At 58.9% G+C, this 23,102-nt stretch overlaps 1 protein-coding gene across 1 annotated transcript in view; it reads right to left on the reverse strand.

Moving 5' to 3' along the window:
• The window catches only part of LOC140110359 (phosphatidylinositol 3-kinase C2 domain-containing subunit gamma-like), a 113,449-nt gene extending 91,994 nt beyond the window's left edge, over positions 1 to 21,455 (reverse strand). The window contains exons 1-4 of the mRNA XM_072132188.1: positions 21,302 to 21,455; positions 7,028 to 7,801; positions 3,123 to 3,208; positions 2,877 to 3,031 (exon numbers count right to left, since the gene is read on the reverse strand). Coding sequence (XP_071988289.1) covers positions 2,877 to 3,031; positions 3,123 to 3,208; positions 7,028 to 7,789 — 1,003 coding nt within the window. The 5' untranslated portion in view covers positions 7,790 to 7,801; positions 21,302 to 21,455. The remainder of the gene's footprint in view (positions 1 to 2,876; positions 3,032 to 3,122; positions 3,209 to 7,027; positions 7,802 to 21,301) is intronic.
• Between the last annotated feature and the right edge of the window lie 1,647 nt (positions 21,456 to 23,102).

The following is a 23,102-nucleotide window of genomic DNA, read 5'->3' on the forward strand; positions in this document are numbered from 1 at the left end:
ACAGTGCCCCCCCATATATACACTACTGACCCCCCCCATGTACAGTGCCCCCATATATACACTACTGACCGCCCCACCATGTACAGTGCCCCCCATATATACACTACTGCCCCCCCACCATGTACAGTGCCCCCCATATATACACTACTGACCCCCCCACCATGTACAGTGCCCCCCATATATACACTACTGCCCCCCACCATGTACAGTGCCCCCCATATATACACTACTGACCCCCCACCATGTACAGTGCCCCCCATATATACACTACTGACCCCCCCACCAGGTACAGTGCCCCCATATATACACTACTGACCCCCCCCATGTACAGTGCCCCCCATATATACACTACTGACCCCCCCCCACCATGTACAGTGCCCCCCATATATACACTACTGACCCCCCCACCATGTACAGTGCCCCCCGTATATACACTACTGACCCCCCACCATGTACAGTGCCCCCCGTATATACACTACTGACCCCCCACCATGTACAGTGCCCCCCGTATATACACTACTGACCCCCCACCATGTACAGTGCCCCCCATATATACACTACTGACCCCTCACCATGTACAGTGCCCCCCATATATACACTACTGACCCCCCACCATGTACAGTGCCCCCCATATATACACTACTGACCCCCCCATGTACAGTGCCCCCCATATATACACTACTGACCCCCCACCATGTACAGTGCCCCCATATATACACTACTGACCCCCACCATGTACAGTGCCCCCATATATACACTACTGACCCCCACCATGTACAGTGCCCCCCATATATACACTACTGACCCCCACCATGTACAGTGCCCCCCCATATATACACTACTGACCCCCCACCATGTACAGTGCCCCCCGTATATACACTACTGCCCCCCCCACCATGTACAGTGCCCCCCGTATATACACTACTGACCCCCCACCATGTACAGTGCCCCCCATATATACACTACTGACCCCCCCACCAGGTACAGTGCCCCCCCATATATACACTACTGACCCCCCACCATGTACAGTGCCCCCCATATATACACTACTGACCCCCCACCATGTACAGTGCCCCCCATATATACACTACTGACCCCCCACCATGTACAGTGCCCCCCGTATATACACTACTGACCCCCCACCATGTACAGTGCCCCCCGTATATACACTACTGACTCCCCACCATGTACAGTGCTCCCCGTATATACACTACTGACCCCCCACCATGTACAGTGCCCCCCATATATACACTACTGACCCCCCCACCATGTACAGTGCCCCCCATATATACACTACTGACCCCCCCCCCCATGTACAGTGCCCCCATATATACACTACTGACCCCCCCCCCCATGTACAGTGCCCCCATATATACACTACTGACCCCCCACCATGTACAGTGCCCCCCATATATACACTACTGACCCCCCCACCATGTACAGTGCCCCCCCATATATACACTACTGACCCCCCACCATGTACAGTGCCCCCCATATATACACTACTGACCCCCCCACCATGTACAGTGCCCCCCCATATATACACTACTGACCCCCCACCATGTACAGTGCCCCCCATATATACACTACTGACCCCCCACCATGTACAGTGCCCCCCATATATACACTACTGACCCCCCACCATGTACAGTGCCCCCCATATATACACTACTGACCCCCCACCATGTACAGTGCCCCCCATATATACACTACTGACCCCCCACCATGTACAGTGCCCCCCCATATATACACTACTGACCCCCCACCATGTACAGTGCCCCCCCATATATACACTACTGACCCCCCACCATGTACAGTGCCCCCCATATATACACTACTGACCCCCCACCATGTACAGTGCCCCCCATATATACACTACTGCCCCCCCACCATGTACAGTGCCCCCCCATATATACACTACTGACCCCCCACCATGTACAGTGCCCCCCCATATATACACTACTGACCCCCCACCATGTACAGTGCCCCCCATATATACACTACTGACCCCCCACCATGTACAGTGCCCCCATATATACACTACTGACCCCCCCATGTACAGTGCCCCCCATATATACACTACTGCCCCCCCACCATGTACAGTGCCCCCCGTATATACACTACTGACCCCCCCCATGTACAGTGCCCCCCGTATATACACTACTGACCCCCACCATGTACAGTGCCCCCCGTATATACACTACTGACCCCCACCATGTACAGTGCCCCCCGTATATACACTACTGACCCCCACCATGTACAGTGCCCCCGTATATACACTACTGACCCCCCCCATGTACAGTGCCCCCCATATATACACTACTGACCCCCCCATGTACAGACCCCCCATATATACACTACTGACCCCCCACCATGTACAGTGCCCCCCGTATATACACTACTGACCCCCCACCATGTACAGTGCCCCCATATATACACTACTGACCCCCCCCATGTACAGACCCCCCATATATACACTACTGACCCCCCACCATGTACAGTGCCCCCCATATATACACTACTGACCCCCCCCCCATGTACAGACCCCCCATATATACACTACTGACCCCCCACCATGTACAGTGCCCCCCGTATATACACTACTGACCCCCCCCATGTACAGTGCCCCCCATATATACACTACTGACCCCCCCCATGTACAGACCCCCCATATATACACTACTGACCCCCCACCATGTACAGTGCCCCCATATATACACTACTGACCCCCCACCATGTACAGTGCCCCCCGTATATACACTACTGACCCCCCCATGTACAGACCCCCCATATATACACTACTGACCCCCCACCATGTACAGTGCCCCCATATATACACTACTGCCCCCCCCCCCCCCCATGTACAGACCCCTCACCTCTCTGGGTGGTCCGCAGTGCAGGGCTGAGCTCCTCCCTGATGATGGAGACCTCCACCTCTGTGTCGGGGAGCTTCGGTGCGGGGGGGACAGCGATGCTCCATATTCTGTCGGGGTTGGAGGGGCGATGGGAGGCGGAGTACCCCTGCCTGATCCTGCAAGAGAAGGACCCCCAACCGGTCATGTGACCCCAGAGAACTCCTCCCACACTGACAACAGAACACACCCACCGACAGATTAACCTACCGCCAGACGGCATCGCAGAACGCAGCCACCTCCGAATCCGGCCTCAGCGGCGCCTCCTGCAGGTCTATTCTCCAGTCACCTCCAGCCTGAGAGGAAGAAGAGGAAAGTCTACACATCTCAGCCGGACCCCCATATACAACGCTATGATAAAGACCCCCAGGGGGAGCAGCACAGGGCCCCCCATATACATCGCTATGATAAAGACCCCCAGGGGGAGCAGCACAGGGACCCCCCATATACAACACTGTGATAAAGACCACCAGGAGGAGCAGCACAGGGCCCCCCATATACAACGCTGTGATAAAGACCACCAGGGGGAGCAGCACAGGGCCCCCCATATACATCGCTATGATAAAGACCCCCAGGGGGAGCAGCACAGGGACCCCCATATACAAGGCTATGATAAAGACCCCCAGGGGGAGCAGCACAGGGCCCCCCATATACATCGCTATGATAAAGACCCCCAGGGGGAGCAGCACAGGGACCCCCATATACAACGCTATGATAAAGACCACCAGGAGGAGCAGCACAGGGACCCCCCATATACAACACTGTGATAAAGACCACCAGGGGGAGCAGCACAGGGACCCCCCCATATACAACACTGTGATAAAGACCACCAGGGGGAGCAGCACAGGGAACCCCCATATACAAGGCTATGATAAAGACCACCAGGGGGAGCAGCACAGGGATCCTCCATATATAACACTGTGATAAAGACCCCCAGGGGGAGCAGCACAGGGACCCTCCATATACAACACTGTGATAAAGACCCCCAGGGGGAGCAGCACAGGGACCCTCCATATACAACGCTATGATAAAGACCCCCAGGAGGAGCAGCACAGGGACCCCCATATACAACACTGTGATAAAGACCCCCAGGAGGAGCAGCACAGGGACCCCCAAATACAACACTGTGATAAAGACCCCCAGGAGGAGCAGCACAGGGACCCCCAAATACATCGCTATGATAAAGACCCCCAGGGGGAGCAGCACAGGGACCCTCCATATACAACACTGTGATAAAGACCCCCAGGAGGAGCAGCACAGGGACCCCCATATACAACACTGTGATAAAGACCCCCAGGAGGAGCAGCACAGGGACCCCCATATACAAGGCTATGAAAAAGACCCCCAGGGGGAGCAGCACAGGGACCCCCCATATACAACGCCATGATAAAGACCACCAGGAGGAGCAGCACAGGGACCCCCCATATTCAAGGCTATGATAAAGACCCCCAGGGGGAGCAGCACAGGGACCCCCATATACAACGCTATGATAAAGACCCCCAGGGGGAGCAGCACAGGGACCCTCCATATACAACACTGTGATGAAGACCACCAGGGGGAGCAGCACAGGGACCCCCATATACAACGCTATGATAAAGACCCCCAGGAGGAGCAGCACAGGGCCCCCCATATACAATGCTATGATAAAGACCCCCAGGAGGAGCAGCACAGGGACCCCCCCATATACAACGCTATGATAAAGACCCCCAGGGGGAGCAGCACAGGGAACCCCCATATACAACACTGTGATAAAGACCACCAGAGGGAGCAGCACAGGGACCCCCATATACAACGCTATGATAAAGACCCCCAGGAGGAGCAGCACAGGGACCCCCATATACAACGCTATGACAAAGACCACCAGGGGGAGCTGCACAGGGACCCCCCATATACAACACTGTGATAAAGACCACCAGGGGGAGCAGCACAGGGACCCCCCATATACAACGCTATGATAAAGACCACCAGGGGGAGCAGCACAGGGACCCCCCATATACAACGCTATGATAAAGACCACCAGGAGGAGCAGCACAGGGACCCTCCATATACATCGCTATGATAAAGACCACCAGGGGGAGCAGCACAGGGACCCTCCATATACAACGCTATGATAAAGACCCCCAGGGGGAGCAGCACAGGTACCCCCCATATACAACTATGATAAAGACCCCCAGGGGGAGCAGCACAGGGACCCCCATATACAACGCTATGATAAAGACCCCCAGGGGGAGCAGCACAGGGACCCCCATATACAACGCTATGATAAAGACCCCCAGGGGGAGCAGCACAGGGACCCCCATATACAACGCTATGATAAAGACCACCAGGGGGAGCAGCACAGGGACCCCCCATATACAACGCTATGATAAAGACCCCCAGGGGGAGCAGCACAGGGACCCCCATATACAAGGCTATGATAAAGACCACCAGGGGGAGCAGCACAGGGATCCTCCATATACAAGGCTATGATAAAGACCCCCAGGGAGAGCAGCACAGGGACCCCCATATACAACGCTATGATAAAGACCACCAGAGGGAGCAGCACAGGGACCCCCATATACAAGGCTATGATAAAGACCCCCAGGGGGAGCAGCACAGGGCCCCCATATACAACGCTATGATAAAGACCCCCAGGGAGAGCAGCACAGGGACCCCCCATATACAAGGCTATGATAAAGACCACCAGGAGGAGCAGCACAGGGACCCCCCATATACAACGCTATGATAAAGACCCCCAGGGGGAGCAGCACAGGGACCCCCATATACAACGCTATGATAAAGACCCCCAGGGGGAGCAGCACAGGGACCCCCATATACAACGCTATGATAAAGACCCCCAGGGGGAGCAGCACAGGGACCCCCATATACAACGCTATGATAAAGACCCCCAGGGGGAGCAGCACAGGGCCCCCCATATACAACGCTATGATAAAGACCACCAGGGGGAGCTGCACAGGGACCCCCCATATACAACACTGTGATAAAGACCACCAGGAGGAGCAGCACAGGGACCCCCATATACAACGCTATAATAAAGACCCCCAGGGGGAGCAGCACAGGACCCCCATATACAAGGCTATGATAAAGACCCCCAGGGGGAGCAGCACAGGGACCCCCATATACAACGCTATGATAAAGACCCCCAGGGGGAGCAGCACAGGGACCCTCCATATACAACGCTATGATAAAGACCACCAGGAGGAGCAGCACAGGGACCCCCCATATTCAAGGCTATGATAAAGACCCCCAGGGGGAGCAGCACAGGGACCCCCATATACAACGCTATGATAAAGACCCCCAGGGGGAGCAGCACAGGACCCCCATATACAAGGCTATGATAAAGACCCCCAGGGGGAGCAGCACAGGGACCCCCCATATACAACGCTATGATAAAGACCACCAGGGGGAGCAGCACAGGGACCCCCATATACAACGCTATGATAAAGACCACCAGGGGGAGCAGCACAGGGACCCCCCATATACAACGCTATGATAAAGACCCCCAGGGGGAGCAGCACAGGGACCCCCATATACAACTATGATAAAGACCCCCAGGGGGAGCAGCACAGGGACCCCCATATACAACGCTATGATAAAGACCCCCAGGGGGAGCAGCACAGGGACCCCCATATACAACGCTATGATAAAGACCCCCAGGGGGAGCAGCACAGGACCCCCCATATACAACGCTATGATAAAGACCCCCAGGGGGAGCAGCACAGGGACCCCCATATACAACGCTATGATAAAGACCCCCAGGGGGAGCAGCACAGGACCCCCATATACAAGGCTATGATAAAGACCCCCAGGGGGAGCAGCACAGGGACCCCCCATATACAACGCTATGATAAAGACCACCAGGGGGAGCAGCACAGGGACCCCCATATACAACGCTATGATAAAGACCACCAGGGGGAGCAGCACAGGGACCCCCCATATACAACGCTATGATAAAGACCCCCAGGGGGAGCAGGGACCTCTATAGCTGTGGTACTATTCTGCTTGCGGTTGCCATGGTAGCATCAGCATAACCTCTCAGTGTGTGTTCCATGACAGGAAGCAGTGGTAGTGACTGTCGCCATGGCAGCCGCAGAGCCTGTCCTGCACATACTGACCTGTGTGTGGTGTCCATAGTGCGGGGCGCGGAGCCCCGGAGTGTCGCCCCCTGCTGGAGCGCTGCCCATGTCATGGTAATGGAGGGAGGGGTCCGCCATGTGGTGCTGCTCAAACCCAATCCTGAAGCCTCCGCTGAGCGGCAGAGCCGGCGCCTCCCCATCCTGGCTGCACGCCGGAGGCGTGGGCGGCCGCGGGAACCACGACTGCTGCTCCTCCAGCCAGTTATCACTCAGGAAGCCGTAGGGAGCAGCCGCCACCGGAGTACAGGGGGCGGGGCCAAGAACACTGGCAGGAGCAAAGCCAATGGGAGGGGCCTGGCCATAAATAACGGGGGGAGGAGGAGGAGGGTCATAGCCAGTGGGAGGGGCTGGGTGATAACCAGGAGGAGGTGCTTGGCCATAGCCAGTGGGAGGGGCTGGGTGATAACCAGGAGGAGGGGCTTGGCCATAGCCAGTGGGAGGGGCTGGGTGATAACCAGGAGGAGGGACTTGGCCATAGCCAGTGGGAGGGGCTGGGTGATAACCAGGAGGAGGGACTTGGCCATAGCCAGTGGGAGGGGCTGGGTGATAACCAGGAGGAGGGGCTTGGCCATAGCCAGTGGGAGGGGCTGGGTGATAAAGCGGGGGAGGGGCTTGGCCATAGCGGGTGGGAGGGTGTGACATGCTTTGGAATCCCGGAGGAGCAGGGAATTGTGGGATTTCTTCTCTGGGACACAAATCAGAAACATTTTCAGGAAACCCAAAGTTCAGCCTCGGATCCATAACTCCCGGAATCTACAAGAGAAAGAAAGATGTCAGGAGCCGGGGGCAGGGTTACCAAGAGCTGACCCCTCCCCCTTCATCATTACCCTGGTGTCTGGGTCCAGCTGTGCACAGGAGAGTCATGACAATGTGTCCCCTGTAGCCGAGGTCCCACCTGCCGGGGGTTAATGTGTCGCCTGTAGCCGAGGTCCCACCTGCCGGGGGTTAATGTGTCCCCTGTAGCCGAGGTCACACCTGCCGGGGGTTAATGTGTCGCCTGTAGCTGAGGTCCCACCTGCCGGGGGTTAATGTGTCGCCTGTAGCGGAGGTCACACCTGCCGGGGGTTAATGTGTCGCCTGTAGCCGAGGTCCCACCTGCCGGGGGTTAATGTGTCGCCTGTAGCCGAGGTCCCACCTGCCGGGGGTTAATGTGTCCCCTGTAGCCGAGGTCCCACCTGCCGGGGGTTAATGTGTCCCCTGTAGCCGAGGTCCCACCTGCCGGGGGTTAATGTGTCGCCTGTAGCCGGGGTCACACCTGCCGGGGGTTAATGTGTCGCCTGTAGCCGGGGTCACACCTGCCGGGGGTTAATGTGTCGCCTGTAGCCGGGGTCACACCTGCCGGGGGTTAATGTGTCGCCTGTAGCCGAGGTCCCACCTGCCGGGGGTTAATGTGTCGCCTGTAGCCGAGGTCCCACCTGCCGGGGGTTAATGTGTCCCCTGTAGCCGGGGTCACACCTGCCGGGGGTTAATGTGTCACCTGTAGCCGAGGTCACACCTGCCGGGGGTTAATGTGTCGCCTGTAGCCGAGGTCCCACCTGCCGGGGGTTAATGTGTCCCCTGTAGCCGAGGTCCCACCTGCCGGGGGTTAATGTGTCCTGTAGCCGGGGTCCCACCTGCCGGGGGTTAATGTGTCGCCTGTAGCCGAGGTCCCACCTGCCGGGGGTTAATGTGTCCCCTGTAGCCGGGGTCACACCTGCCGGGGGTTAATGTGTCGCCTGTAGCCGGGGTCACACCTGCCGGGGGTTAATGTGTCGCCTGTAGCCGGGGTCACACCTGCCGGGGGTTAATGTGTCGCCTGTAGCCGAGGTCCCACCTGCCGGGGGTTAATGTGTCGCCTGTAGCCGAGGTCCCACCTGCCGGGGGTTAATGTGTCCCCTGTAGCCGAGGTCCCACCTGCCGGGGGTTAATGTGTCCCCTGTAGCCGAGGTCCCACCTGCCGGGGGTTAATGTGTCCTGTAGCCGAGGTCCCGCCTGCCGGGGGTTAATGTGTCACCTGTAGCCGAGGTCCCACCTGCCGGGGGTTAATGTGTCCTGTAGCCGAGGTCCCGCCTGCCGGGGGTTAATGTGTCACCTGTAGCCGAGGTCCCACCTGCCGGGGGTTAATGTGTCCCCTGTAGCCGAGGTCCCACCTGCCGGGGGTTAATGTGTCCCCTGTAGCCGAGGTCCCACCTGCCGGGGGTTAATGTGTCACCTGTAGCCGGGGTCACACCTGCCGGGGGTTAATGTGTCCCCTGTAGCCGGGGTCACACCTGCCGGGGGTTAATGTGTCCCCTGTAGCAGAGGTCACGCCTGCCGGGGGTTAATGTGTCGCCTGTAGCCGAGGTCCCACCTGCCGGGGGTTAATGTGTCCCCTGTAGCCGAGGTCCCACCTGCCGGGGGTTAATGTGTCACCTGTAGCCGGGGTCACACCTGCCGGGGGTTAATGTGTCCCCTGTAGCCGGGGTCACACCTGCCGGGGGTTAATGTGTCCCCTGTAGCAGAGGTCACGCCTGCCGGGGGTTAATGTGTCGCCTGTAGCCGGGGTCACGCCTGCCGGGGGTTAATGTGTCGCCTGTAGCCGAGGTCCCGCCTGCCGGGGGTTAATGTGTCGCCTGTAGCCGAGGTCCCGCCTGCCGGGGGTTAATGTGTCGCCTGTAGCCGAGGTCCCGCCTGCCGGGGGTTAATGTGTCCCCTGTAGCCGAGGTCCCGCCTGCCGGGGGTTAATGTGTCCCCTGTAGCCGAGGTCCCACCTGCCGGGGGTTAATGTGTCGCCTGTAGCCGAGGTCACACCTGCCGGGGGTTAATGTGTCGCCTGTAGCCGAGGTCACACCTGCCGGGGGTTAATGTGTCCCCTGTAGCCGGGGTCACACCTGCCGGGGGTTAATGTGTCCCCTGTAGCCGGGGTCCCACCTGCCGGGGGTTAATGTGTCGCCTGTAGCCGAGGTCCCACCTGCCGGGGGTTAATGTGTCGCCTGTAGCCGAGGTCCCACCTGCCGGGGGTTAATGTGTCGCCTGTAGCCGAGGTCACGCCTGCCGGGGGTTAATGTGTCCCCTGTAGCCGAGGTCCCACCTGCCGGGGGTTAATGTGTCGCCTGTAGCCGGGGTCACACCTGCCGGGGGTTAATGTGTCGCCTGTAGCCGAGGTCACACCTGCCGGGGGTTAATGTGTCGCCTGTAGCCGAGGTCACACCTGCCGGGGGTTAATGTGTCGCCTGTAGCCGGGGTCACACCTGCCGGGGGTTAATGTGTCGCCTGTAGCCGAGGTCCCACCTGCCGGGGGTTAATGTGTCGCCTGTAGCCGAGGTCACACCTGCCGGGGGTTAATGTGTCCCCTGTAGCCGGGGTCACACCTGCCGGGGGTTAATGTGTCCCCTGTAGCCGAGGTCACACCTGCCGGGGGTTAATGTGTCGCCTGTAGCCGAGGTCACGGCTGCCGGGGGTTAATGTGTCGCCTGTAGCCGGGGTCACACCTGCCGGGGGTTAATGTGTCGCCTGTAGCCGGGGTCACACCTGCCGGGGGTTAATGTGTCGCCTGTAGCCGAGGTCCCACCTGCCGGGGGTTAATGTGTCCCCTGTAGCCGAGGTCCCACCTGCCGGGGGTTAATGTGTCCCCTGTAGCCGAGGTCCCACCTGCCGGGGGTTAATGTGTCACCTGTAGCCGGGGTCACACCTGCCGGGGGTTAATGTGTCCCCTGTAGCCGGGGTCACACCTGCCGGGGGTTAATGTGTCCCCTGTAGCAGAGGTCACGCCTGCCGGGGGTTAATGTGTCCCCTGTAGCCGAGGTCCCACCTGCCGGGGGTTAATGTGTCCCCTGTAGCCGAGGTCCCACCTGCCGGGGGTTAATGTGTCACCTGTAGCCGGGGTCACACCTGCCGGGGGTTAATGTGTCCCCTGTAGCCGGGGTCACACCTGCCGGGGGTTAATGTGTCCCCTGTAGCAGAGGTCACGCCTGCCGGGGGTTAATGTGTCGCCTGTAGCCGGGGTCACACCTGCCGGGGGTTAATGTGTCGCCTGTAGCCGAGGTCCCGCCTGCCGGGGGTTAATGTGTCGCCTGTAGCCGAGGTCCCGCCTGCCGGGGGTTAATGTGTCGCCTGTAGCCGAGGTCCCGCCTGCCGGGGGTTAATGTGTCCCCTGTAGCCGAGGTCCCGCCTGCCGGGGGTTAATGTGTCCCCTGTAGCCGAGGTCCCACCTGCCGGGGGTTAATGTGTCCCCTGTAGCCGAGGTCCCACCTGCCGGGGGTTAATGTGTCGCCTGTAGCCGAGGTCACACCTGCCGGGGGTTAATGTGTCCCCTGTAGCCGGGGTCACACCTGCCGGGGGTTAATGTGTCCCCTGTAGCCGGGGTCCCACCTGCCGGGGGTTAATGTGTCGCCTGTAGCCGAGGTCCCACCTGCCGGGGGTTAATGTGTCGCCTGTAGCCGAGGTCCCACCTGCCGGGGGTTAATGTGTCGCCTGTAGCCGAGGTCATGCCTGCCGGGGGTTAATGTGTCCCCTGTAGCCGAGGTCCCACCTGCCGGGGGTTAATGTGTCGCCTGTAGCCGGGGTCACACCTGCCGGGGGTTAATGTGTCGCCTGTAGCCGAGGTCACACCTGCCGGGGGTTAATGTGTCGCCTGTAGCCGAGGTCACACCTGCCGGGGGTTAATGTGTCGCCTGTAGCCGAGGTCCCACCTGCCGGGGGTTAATGTGTCGCCTGTAGCTGAGGTCACACCTGCCGGGGGTTAATGTGTCCCCTGTAGCCGGGGTCACACCTGCCGGGGGTTAATGTGTCCCCTGTAGCTGAGGTCACACCTGCCGGGGGTTAATGTGTCGCCTGTAGCCGAGGTCACGGCTGCCGGGGGTTAATGTGTCGCCTGTAGCCGGGGTCCCACCTGCCGGGGGTTAATGTGTCGCCTGTAGCCGAGGTCCCACCTGCCGGGGGTTAATGTGTCGCCTGTAGCCGAGGTCACACCTGCCGGGGGTTAATGTGTCCCCTGTAGCCGAGGTCACACCTGCCGGGGGTTAATGTGTCCCCTGTAGCCGAGGTCCCACCTGCCGGGGGTTAATGTGTCGCCTGTAGCCGGGGTCACACCTGCCGGGGGTTAATGTGTCGCCTGTAGCCGAGGTCACACCTGCCGGGGGTTAATGTGTCCCCTGTAGCCGAGGTCACACCTGCCGGGGGTTAATGTGTCGCCTGTAGCCGGGGTCACACCTGCCGGGGGTTAATGTGTCGCCTGTAGCCGAGGTCACACCTGCCGGGGGTTAATGTGTCGCCTGTAGCCGAGGTCCCACCTGCCGGGGGTTAATGTGTCGCCTGTAGCTGAGGTCACACCTGCCGGGGGTTAATGTGTCGCCTGTAGCTGAGGTCACGCCTGCCGGGGGTTAATGTGTCGCCTGTAGCTGAGGTCCCGCCTGCCGGGGGTTAATGTGTCCCCTGTAGCCGGGGTCACACCTGCCGGGGGTTAATGTGTCGCCTGTAGCCGAGGTCCCACCTGCCGGGGGTTAATGTGTCGCCTGTAGCTGAGGTCACACCTGCCGGGGGTTAATGTGTCGCCTGTAGCCGAGGTCACGCCTGCCGGGGGTTAATGTGTCGCCTGTAGCCGAGGTCACGCCTGCCGGGGGTTAATGTGTCGCCTGTAGCCGAGGTCCCGCCTGCCGGGGGTTAATGTGTCGCCTGTAGCCGAGGTCACACCTGCCGGGGGTTAATGTGTCACCTGTAGCCGAGGTCACACCTGCCGGGGGTTAATGTGTCGCCTGTAGCCGGGGTCACACCTGCCGGGGGTTAATGTGTCGCCTGTAGCCGAGGTCCCACCTGCCGGGGGTTAATGTGTCGCCTGTAGCCGGGGTCACACCTGCCGGGGGTTAATGTGTCCCCTGTAGCCGAGGTCCCACCTGCCGGGGGTTAATTTGTCGCCTGTAGCCGGGGTCACACCTGCCGGGGGTTAATGTGTCGCCTGTAGCCGAGGTCACACCTGCCGGGGGTTAATGTGTCGCCTGTAGCCGAGGTCACACCTGCCGGGGGTTAATGTGTCGCCTGTAGCCGGGGTCACACCTGCCGGGGGTTAATGTGTCGCCTGTAGCCGAGGTCCCACCTGCCGGGGGTTAATGTGTCGCCTGTAGCTAAGGTCCCCCCTGCCGGGGGTTAATGTGTCGCCTGTAGCTGTGGTCACACCTGCCGGGGGTTAATGTGTCCCCTGTAGCCGGGGTCCCACCTGCCGGGGGTTAATGTGTCACCTGTAGCTGAGGTCACACCTGCCGGGGGTTAATGTGTCACCTGTAGCTGAGGTCACGGCTGCCGGGGGTTAATGTGTCGCCTGTAGCTAAGGTCCCCCCTGCCGGGGGTTAATGTGTCGCCTGTAGCCGGTGTCACGCCTGCCGGGGGTTAATGTGTGACCAGGGGGCGGAGACAGTGGTGCCAGGCACCGGCCCCGCCCTCAGTGTTCAGACACCACATGGAAGGGGTTAATAATGGACACTGTTTGTGTGAGGAATTTTCCAATCTCTCAGTGTCCTCAGTATCTCTGCTTCCTGTCATTGTATAGAAGCTTCCAGGGAATAGAAATCTGTCCCCGTTCACACAGGTGTGGAGGAGGAGGACTGGTTATGGGGGGGAGGAGGAGGAGGACTGGTTATGGGGGGGAGGAGGAGGACGAGGAGGAGGACTGGTTATGGGGGGAGGAGGAGGACGAGGAGGAGGACTGGTTATGGGGGGGAGGAGGAGGACGAGGAGGAGGACTGGTTATGGGGAGGAGGAGGACGAGGAGGAGGACTGGTTATGGGGAGGAGGAGGACGAGGAGGAGGACTGGTTATGGGGAGGAGGAGGACGAGGAGGAGGACTGGTTATGGGGAGGAGGAGGACGAGGAGGAGGACTGGTTATGGGGAGGAGGAGGAGGACGACTGGTTATGAGGAGGAGGAGGAGGACGACTGGTTATGAGGAGGAGGAGGAGGAGGACGACTGGTTATGAGGAGGAGGAGGACGACTGGTTATGAGGAGGAGGAGGAGGACGACTGGTGAGGAGGAGGAGGAGGAGGAGGACGACTGGTGAGGAGGAGGAGGAGGAGGAGGACGACTGGTTATGAGGAGGAGGAGGAGGAGGACGACTGGTTATGAGGAGGAGGAGGAGGAGGACGACTGGTTATGAGGAGGAGGAGGAGGAGGACGACTGGTTATGAGGAGGAGGAGGAGGAGGACGACTGGTTATGAGGAGGAGGAGGAGGAGGACGACTGGTTATGAGGAGGAGGAGGAGGAGGACGACTGGTTATGGGGAGGAGGAGGAGGAGGACGACTGGTTATGAGGAGGAGGAGGAGGACGACTGGTTATGAGGAGGAGGAGGAGGAGGACGACTGGTTATGAGGAGGAGGAGGAGGACGACTGGTTATGAGGAGGAGGAGGAGGAGGACGACTGGTTATGAGGAGGAGGAGGAGGAGGACGACTGGTTATGAGGAGGAGGAGGAGGAGGACGACTGGTTATGAGGAGGAGGAGGAGGAGGACGACTGGTTATGAGGAGGAGGAGGAGGAGGACGACTGGTTATGAGGAGGAGGAGGAGGAGGACGACTGGTTATGATGAGGAGGAGGAGGAGGAGGACGACTGGTTATGAGGAGGAGGAGGAGGAGGACGACTGGTTATGAGGAGGAGGAGGAGGACGACTGGTTATGAGGAGGAGGAGGAGGACGACTGGTTATGAGGAGGAGGAGGAGGACGACTGGTTATGAGGAGGAGGAGGAGGACGACTGGTTATGAGGAGGAGGAGGAGGACGACTGGTTATGAGGAGGAGGAGGAGGACGACTGGTTATGAGGAGGAGGAGGAGGACGACTGGTTATGAGGAGGAGGAGGAGGACGACTGGTTATGAGGAGGAGGAGGAGGACTGGTTATGAGGAGGAGGAGGAGGACGACTGGTTATGAGGAGGAGGACGACTGGTTATGAGGAGGAGGAGGAGGACGACTGGTTATGAGGAGGAGGACGACTGGTTATGAGGAGGAGGAGGAGGACGACTGGTTATGAGGAGGAGGAGGAGGAGGACGACTGGTTATGAGGAGGAGGAGGAGGAGGACGACTGGTTATGAGGAGGAGGAGGAGGAGGACGACTGGTTATGAGGAGGAGGAGGAGGAGGACGACTGGTTATGGGAGGGAGGAGGAGGACGACTGGTTATGGGAGGAGGAGGAGGAGGACGACTGGTTATGAAGGAGGAGGAGGAGGAGGACGACTGGTTATGAGGAGGAGGAGGAGGACGACTGGTTATGAGGAGGAGGAGGAGGACGACTGGTTATGAGGAGGAGGAGGAGGAGGACGACTGGTATGGGGAGGAGGAGGAGGAGGACGACTGGTTATGAGGAGGAGGAGGAGGACGACGACTGGTTATGAGGAGGAGGAGGAGGAGGACGACTGGTTATGAGGAGGAGGGAGGAGGAGGACGACTGGTTATGAGGAGGAGGAGGAGGAGGACGACTGGTTATGAGGAGGAGGAGGAGGAGGACGACTGGTTATGAGGAGGAGGAGGAGGAGGACGACTGGTTATGAGGAGGAGGAGGAGGAGGACGACTGGTTATGAGGAGGAGGAGGAGGAGGACGACTGGTTATGAGGAGGAGGAGGAGGACGACTGGTTATGAGGAGGAGGAGGACGACTGGTTATGAGGAGGAGGAGGACGACTGGTTATGAGGAGGAGGAGGAGGACGACTGGTTATGAGGAGGAGGAGGAGGACGACTGGTTATGGAGGAGGAGGAGAGGACGACTGGTTATGAGGAGGAGGAGGAGGACGACTGGTTATGAGGAGGAGGAGGAGGACGACTGGTTATGAGGAGGAGGAGGACGACTGGTTATGAGGAGGAGGAGGACGACTGGTTATGAGGAGGAGGAGGAGGACGACTGGTTATGAGGAGGAGGAGGAGGACGACTGGTTATGAGGAGGAGGAGGAGGACGACTGGTTATGAGGAGGAGGAGGAGGACGACTGGTTATGAGGAGGAGGAGGAGGAGGACGACTGGTTATGAGGAGGAGGAGGAGGAGGACGACTGGTTATGAGGAGGAGGAGGAGGAGGACGACTGGTTATGAGGAGGAGGAGGAGGAGGACGACTGGTTATGAGGAGGAGGAGGAGGAGGACGACTGGTTATGAGGAGGAGGAGGAGGACGACTGGTTATGAGGAGGAGGAGGAGGACGACTGGTTATGAGGAGGAGGAGGACGACTGGTTATGAGGAGGAGGAGGAGGACGACTGGTTATGAGGAGGAGGAGGAGGACGACTGGTTATGAGGAGGAGGAGGAGGACGACTGGTTATGAGGAGGAGGAGGAGGACGACTGGTTATGAGGAGGAGGAGGAGGACGACTGGTTATGAGGAGGAGGAGGACGACTGGTTATGAGGAGGAGGAGGACGACTGGTTATGAGGAGGAGGAGGACGACTGGTTATGAGGAGGAGGAGGAGGACGACTGGTTATGAGGAGGAGGAGGAGGACGACTGGTTATGAGGAGGAGGAGGAGGAGGACGACTGGTTATGAGGAGGAGGAGGAGGAGGACGACTGGTTATGAGGAGGAGGAGGAGGAGGAGGACGACTGGTTATGAGGAGAGGAGGAGGAGGACGACTGGTTATGAGGAGGAGGAGGAGGAGGAGGACGACTGGTTATGAGGAGGAGGAGGAGGAGGAGGACGACTGGTTATGAGGAGGAGGAGGAGGAGGAGGAGGACGACTGGTTATGAGGAGGAGGAGGACGACTGGTTATGAGGAGGAGGAGGACGACTGGTTATGAGGAGGAGGAGGACGACTGGTTATGAGGAGGAGGAGGACGACTGGTTATGAGGAGGACGACTGGTTATGAGGAGGAGGAGGACGACTGGTTATGAGGAGGAGAGGAGGAGGAGGACGACTGGTTATGAGGAGGAGGAGGAGGAGGAGGACGACTGGTTATGAGGAGGAGGAGGAGGAGGAGGACGACTGGTTATGAGGAGGAGGAGGAGGAGGACGACTGGTTATGAGGAGGAGGAGGAGGAGGAGGACGACTGGTTATGAGGAGGAGGAGGAGGACGACTGGTTATGAGGAGGAGGACGACTGGTTATGAGGAGGAGGAGGAGGACGACTGGTTATGAGGAGGAGGAGGAGGACGACTGGTTATGAGGAGGAGGAGGAGGACGACTGGTTATGAGGAGGAGGAGGAGGACGACTGGTTATGAGGAGGAGGAGGAGGAGGAGGACGACTGGTTATGAGGAGGACGACTGGTTATGGAGGAGGAGGAGGACGACTGGTTATGAGGAGGAGGAGGACGACTGGTTATGAGGAGGACGACTGGTTATGAGGAGGAGGAGGAGGAGGAGGACGACTGGTTATGAGGAGGAGGAGGAGGAGGAGGACGACTGGTTATGAGGAGGAGGAGGAGGAGGAGGACGACTGGTTATGAGGAGGAGGAGGAGGAGGAGGACGACTGGTTATGAGGAGGAGGAGGAGGAGGAGGACGACTGGTTATGAGGAGGAGGAGGAGGACGACTGGTTATGAGGAGGAGGAGGAGGACGACTGGTTATGAGGAGGAGGAGGAGGACGACTGGTTATGAGGAGGAGGAGGAGGACGACTGGTTATGAGGAGGAGGAGGAGGACGACTGGTTATGAGGAGGAGGAGGAGGACGACTGGTTATGAGGAGGGAGGAGGAGGACGACTGGTTATGAGGAGGAGGAGGAGGACGACTGGTTATGAGGAGGAGGAGGAGGACGACTGGTTATGAGGAGGAGGAGGAGGACGACTGGTTATGAGGAGGAGGAGGAGGACGACTGGTTATGAGGAGGAGGAGGAGGACGACTGGTTATGAGGAGGAGGAGGAGGACGACTGGTTATGAGGAGGAGGAGGAGGACGACTGGTTATGAGGAGGAGGAGGAGGACGACTGGTTATGAGGAGGAGGAGGAGGACGACTGGTTATGAGGAGGAGGAGGAGGACGACTGGTTATGAGGAGGAGGAGGAGGACGACTGGTTATGAGGAGGAGGAGGAGGACGACTGGTTATGAGGAGGAGGAGGAGGACGACTGGTTATGAGGAGGAGGAGGAGGACGACTGGTTATGAGGAGGAGGAGGAGGACGACTGGTTATGAGGAGGAGGAGGAGGACGACTGGTTATGAGGAGGAGGAGGAGGACGACTGGTTATGAGGAGGAGGAGGAGGACGACTGGTTATGAGGAGGAGGAGGAGGACGACTGGTTATGAGGAGGAGGAGGAGGACGACTGGTTATGAGGAGGAGGAGGAGGACGACTGGTTATGAGGAGGAGGACGACTGGTTATGAGGAGGAGGACGACTGGTTATGAGGAGGAGGACGACTGGTTATGAGGAGGAGGAGGAGGAGGACGACTGGTTATGAGGAGGAGGAGGAGGAGGACGACTGGTTATGAGGAGGAGGAGGAGGAGGACGACTGGTTATGAGGAGGAGGAGGAGGAGGACGACTGGTTATGAGGAGGAGGAGGAGGAGGACGACTGGTTATGAGGAGGAGGAGGAGGAGGACGACTGGTTATGAGGAGGAGGAGGAGGAGGACGACTGGTTATGAGGAGGAGGAGGAGGAGGACGACTGGTTATGAGGAGGAGGAGGAGGAGGACGACTGGTTATGAGGAGGAGGAGGAGGACGACTGGTTATGAGGAGGAGGAGGAGGAGGACGACTGGTTATGGGAGGAGGATGTGAGGAGGAGGAGGACGACTGGTTATGAGGAGGAGGAGGAGGAGGACGACTGGTTATGAGGAGGAGGAGGAGGAGGACGACTGGTTATGAGGAGGAGGAGGAGGAGGACGACTGGTTATGAGGAGGAGGAGGAGGAGGACGACTGGTTATGAGGAGGAGGAGGAGGAGGACGACTGGTTATGAGGAGGAGGAGGAGGACGACTGGTTATGAGGAGGAGGAGGAGGACGACTGGTTATGAGGAGGAGGAGGAGGACGACTGGTTATGAGGAGGAGGAGGAGGACGACTGGTTATGAGGAGGAGGAGGAGGACGACTGGTTATGAGGAGGAGGAGGACGACTGGTTATGAGGAGGAGGAGGACGACTGGTTATGAGGAGGAGGAGGAGGACGACTGGTTATGAGGAGGAGGAGGAGGACGACTGGTTATGAGGAGGAGGAGGAGGACGACTGGTTATGAGGAGGAGGAGGAGGACGACTGGTTATGAGGAGGAGGAGGAGGACGACTGGTTATGAGGAGGAGGAGGAGGACGACTGGTTATGAGGAGGAGGAGGAGGAGGACGACTGGTTATGAGGAGGAGGAGGAGGAGGACGACTGGTTATGAGGAGGAGGAGGAGGACGACTGGTTATGAGGAGGAGGAGGAGGACGACTGGTTATGAGGAGGAGGAGGAGGAGGAGGACGACTGGTTATGAGGAGGAGGAGGAGGAGGACGACTGGTTATGAGGAGGAGGAGGAGGAGGACGACTGGTTATGAGGAGGAGGAGGAGGAGGACGACTGGTTATGAGGAGGAGGAGGACGACTGGTTATGAGGAGGAGGAGGACGACTGGTTATGAGGAGGAGGAGGACGACTGGTTATGAGGAGGAGGAGGACGACTGGTTATGAGGAGGAGGAGGAGGAGGACGACTGGTTATGAGGAGGAGGAGGAGGAGGACGACTGGTTATGAGGAGGAGGAGGAGGAGGACGACTGGTTATGAGGAGGAGGAGGAGGAGGACGACTGGTTATGAGGAGGAGGAGGAGGAGGACGACTGGTTATGAGGAGGAGGAGGAGGACGACGACTGGTTATGAGGAGGAGGAGGAGGACTGGTTATGAGGAGGGAGGAGGACTGGTTATGAGGAGGAGGAGGACTGGTTATGAGGAGGAGGAGGAGGACGAGGAGGAGGACTGGTTATGAGGAGGACGAGGACTGGTTATGAGGAGGAGGAGGACGAGGACTGGTTATGAGGAGGACGAGGACGAGGACTGGTTATGAGGAGGACGAGGAGGAGGGAGGAGGACGAGGAGGAGGACGGAGGGAGGAGGGAGGAGGACTGGTTATGAGGAGGACGAGGACGAGGACTGGTTATGAGGAGGACGAGGACTGGTTATGAGGAGGACGAGGACGAGGACTGGTTATGAGGAGGACGAGGACTGGTTATGAGGAGGACGAGGACGAGGACTGGTTTGAGGAGGACGAGGACGAGGACTGGTTATGAGGAGGACGAGGACGAGGACTGGTTATGAGGAGGACGAGGACTGGTTATGAGGAGGACGAGGACGAGGACTGGTTATGAGGAGGACGAGGACTGGTTATGAGGAGGACGAGGACGAGGACTGGTTATGAGGAGGACGAGGACGAGGACTGGTTATGAGGAGGACGAGGACGAGGACTGGTTATGAGGAGGACGAGGAGGAGGGAGGAGGGAGGAGGACTGGTTATGAGGAGGACGAGGAGGAGGACGGAGGGACGAGGAGAGGACTGGTTATGAGGAGGAAGGACGTGTCATGAGGAGGAAGAGGACTGGTTATGAGGAGGAGGAGGAGGAGGACGAGGACTGGTTATGAGGAGGAGGAGGAGGAGGACGAGGACTGGTTATGAGGAGGAGGAGGAGGAGGAGGACGAGGACTGGTTATGAGGAGGAGGAGGACGAGGACTGGTTATGAGGAGAGAGGACAGAGGGTTATGAGGAGGAGGAGGAGGACGAGGACTGGTTATGAGGAGGAGGAGGAGGACGAGGACTGGTTATGAGGAGGAGGAGGAGGACGAGGACTGGTTATGAGGAGGAGGAGGAGGACGAGGACTGGTTATGAGGAGGAGGAGGAGGACGAGGACTGGTTATGAGGAGGAGGAGGAGGACGAGGACTGGTTATGAGGAGGAGGAGGAGGACGAGGACTGGTTATGAGGAGGAGGAGGAGGACGAGGACTGGTTATGAGGAGGAGGAGGAGGACGAGGACGAGGACTGGTTATGAGGAGGAGGAGGACGAGGACTGGTTATGAGGAGGAGGAGGACGAGGACTGGTTATGAGGAGGACGAGGACGAGGACTGGTTATGAGGAGGACGAGGACGAGGACTGGTTATGAGGAGGACGAGGAGGAGGACGGAGGGAGGAGGACTGGTTATGAGGAGGACGAGGAGGAGGACGGAGGGAGGAGGGAGGAGGACGAGGAGGGAGGAGGGAGGAGGGAGGAGGGAGGAGGGAGGAGGAGGGAGGAGGGAGGAGGGAGGGAGGGAGGGAGGAGGGGGGGACTGGTTATGAGGGGGGGGGCAGGTTTGGGATATTAGGGGGGCACAGGCGCCTCCTCCCCCTCCGCTGGTCACGTGGTTACTGTGGGGGAGGTCCTGACCTCTGACCTGTGCGGTGCCGCTCTCTGTACACCGGTAGCCGCTGCCCGTGCTGTGGAGTGAGGGAGACCCCGGGGACAAGGTGCGGGGAGCACGTGACCACTTATATACACCCGCTCAGTGCGGGCGCCCCGGGGATCACGTGACTCCTCAGCTGTCAGTGTCAGTCTCTCAGGTGAGGAGCCGCCCGAGTCACGTGGCCCCGCCAGCGGCAGCTTCCCGCGCTCACACCCCAGCAACACCTCACACACCATAGCAACGCGGATACTGCCCCCACCCCCCACACCACATACTGACCCCCATATATACAGGACCCACATACTGCCCCCACCACACATACTGCCCCACCTCACACACCACATACTGACCCCCATATATACAGGACCCACATACTGCCCCCCACCCCACATACTGCCCCCCATATATACAGGACCCACATACTGCCCCCCACACTACATACTGCCTCACCTCACACCCTATAGCAACAGAGATACTGCCCCCCACACCACATACTGCCCCCCACCTCACACCCTATAGCAACAGAGATACTGCCCCCCACCCCACATACTGCCCCCCACCTCACACACCATAGCAACGCGGATACTGCTCCCCACACACCACATACTGACCCCCATATATACAGGACCCACATACTGCCCCCCCACACCACATACTGACCCCCATATATACAGGACCCACATACTGCCCCCCACACCACATACTGACCCCCATATATACAGGACCCACATACTGCCCCCCCACACCACATACTGACCCCCATATATACAGGACCCACATACTGCCCCCCACACCACATACTGCCCCACCTCACACACCACATACTGCCTCACCTCACACACCATAGCAACGCGGATACTGCCCCCCACACCACATACTGACCCCCATATATACAGGACCCACATACTGCCCCCCACCCCACATACTGCCCCCCACACTACATACTGACCCCCATATATACAGGACCCACATACTGCCTCACCTCACACACCACATACTGACCCCCATATATACAGGACCCACATACTGCCCCCCACCCCACATACTGCCCCACCTCACACACCATAGCAACGTGGATACTGCCCCCCACACACCACATACTGACCCCCATATATACAGGACCCACATACTGCCCCCCCACACCACATACTGCCTCACCTCACACACCATAGCAACGCGGATACTGCCCCCCCTACATACTGCCTCACCTCACACCCTATAGCAACAGAGATACTGCCCCCCACACCACATACTGCCCCCCACCTCACACCCTATAGCAACAGAGATACTGCCCCCCACCCCACATACTGCCCCCCACCTCACACCCACACATACTGCCCCCCACCTCACACCCTATAGCAACAGAGATACTGCCCCCCACCCCACATACTGCCCCCACCTCACACACCATAGCAACGCGGATACTGCCCCCACACACCACATACTGACCCCCATATATACAGGACCCACATACTGCCCCCCACCCCACATACTGCCCCACCTCACACACCATAGCAACGCGGATACTGCCCCCCACACACCACATACTGACCCCCATATATACAGGACCCACATACTGCCCCCCACACCACATACTGCCTCACCTCACACACCATAGCAACGCGGATACTGCCCCCCACACACCACATACTGACCCCCATATATACAGGACCCACATACTGCCCCCCCACACACATACTGCCTCACCTCACACACCATAGCAACGCGGATACTGCCCCCCACACACCACATACTGACCCCCATATATACAGGACCCACATACTGCCCCCCA

This window comes from Engystomops pustulosus, unplaced genomic scaffold (genome assembly GCF_040894005.1).
Source record: "Engystomops pustulosus unplaced genomic scaffold, aEngPut4.maternal MAT_SCAFFOLD_260, whole genome shotgun sequence".
Lineage (NCBI taxonomy): Eukaryota > Metazoa > Chordata > Amphibia > Anura > Leptodactylidae > Engystomops > Engystomops pustulosus.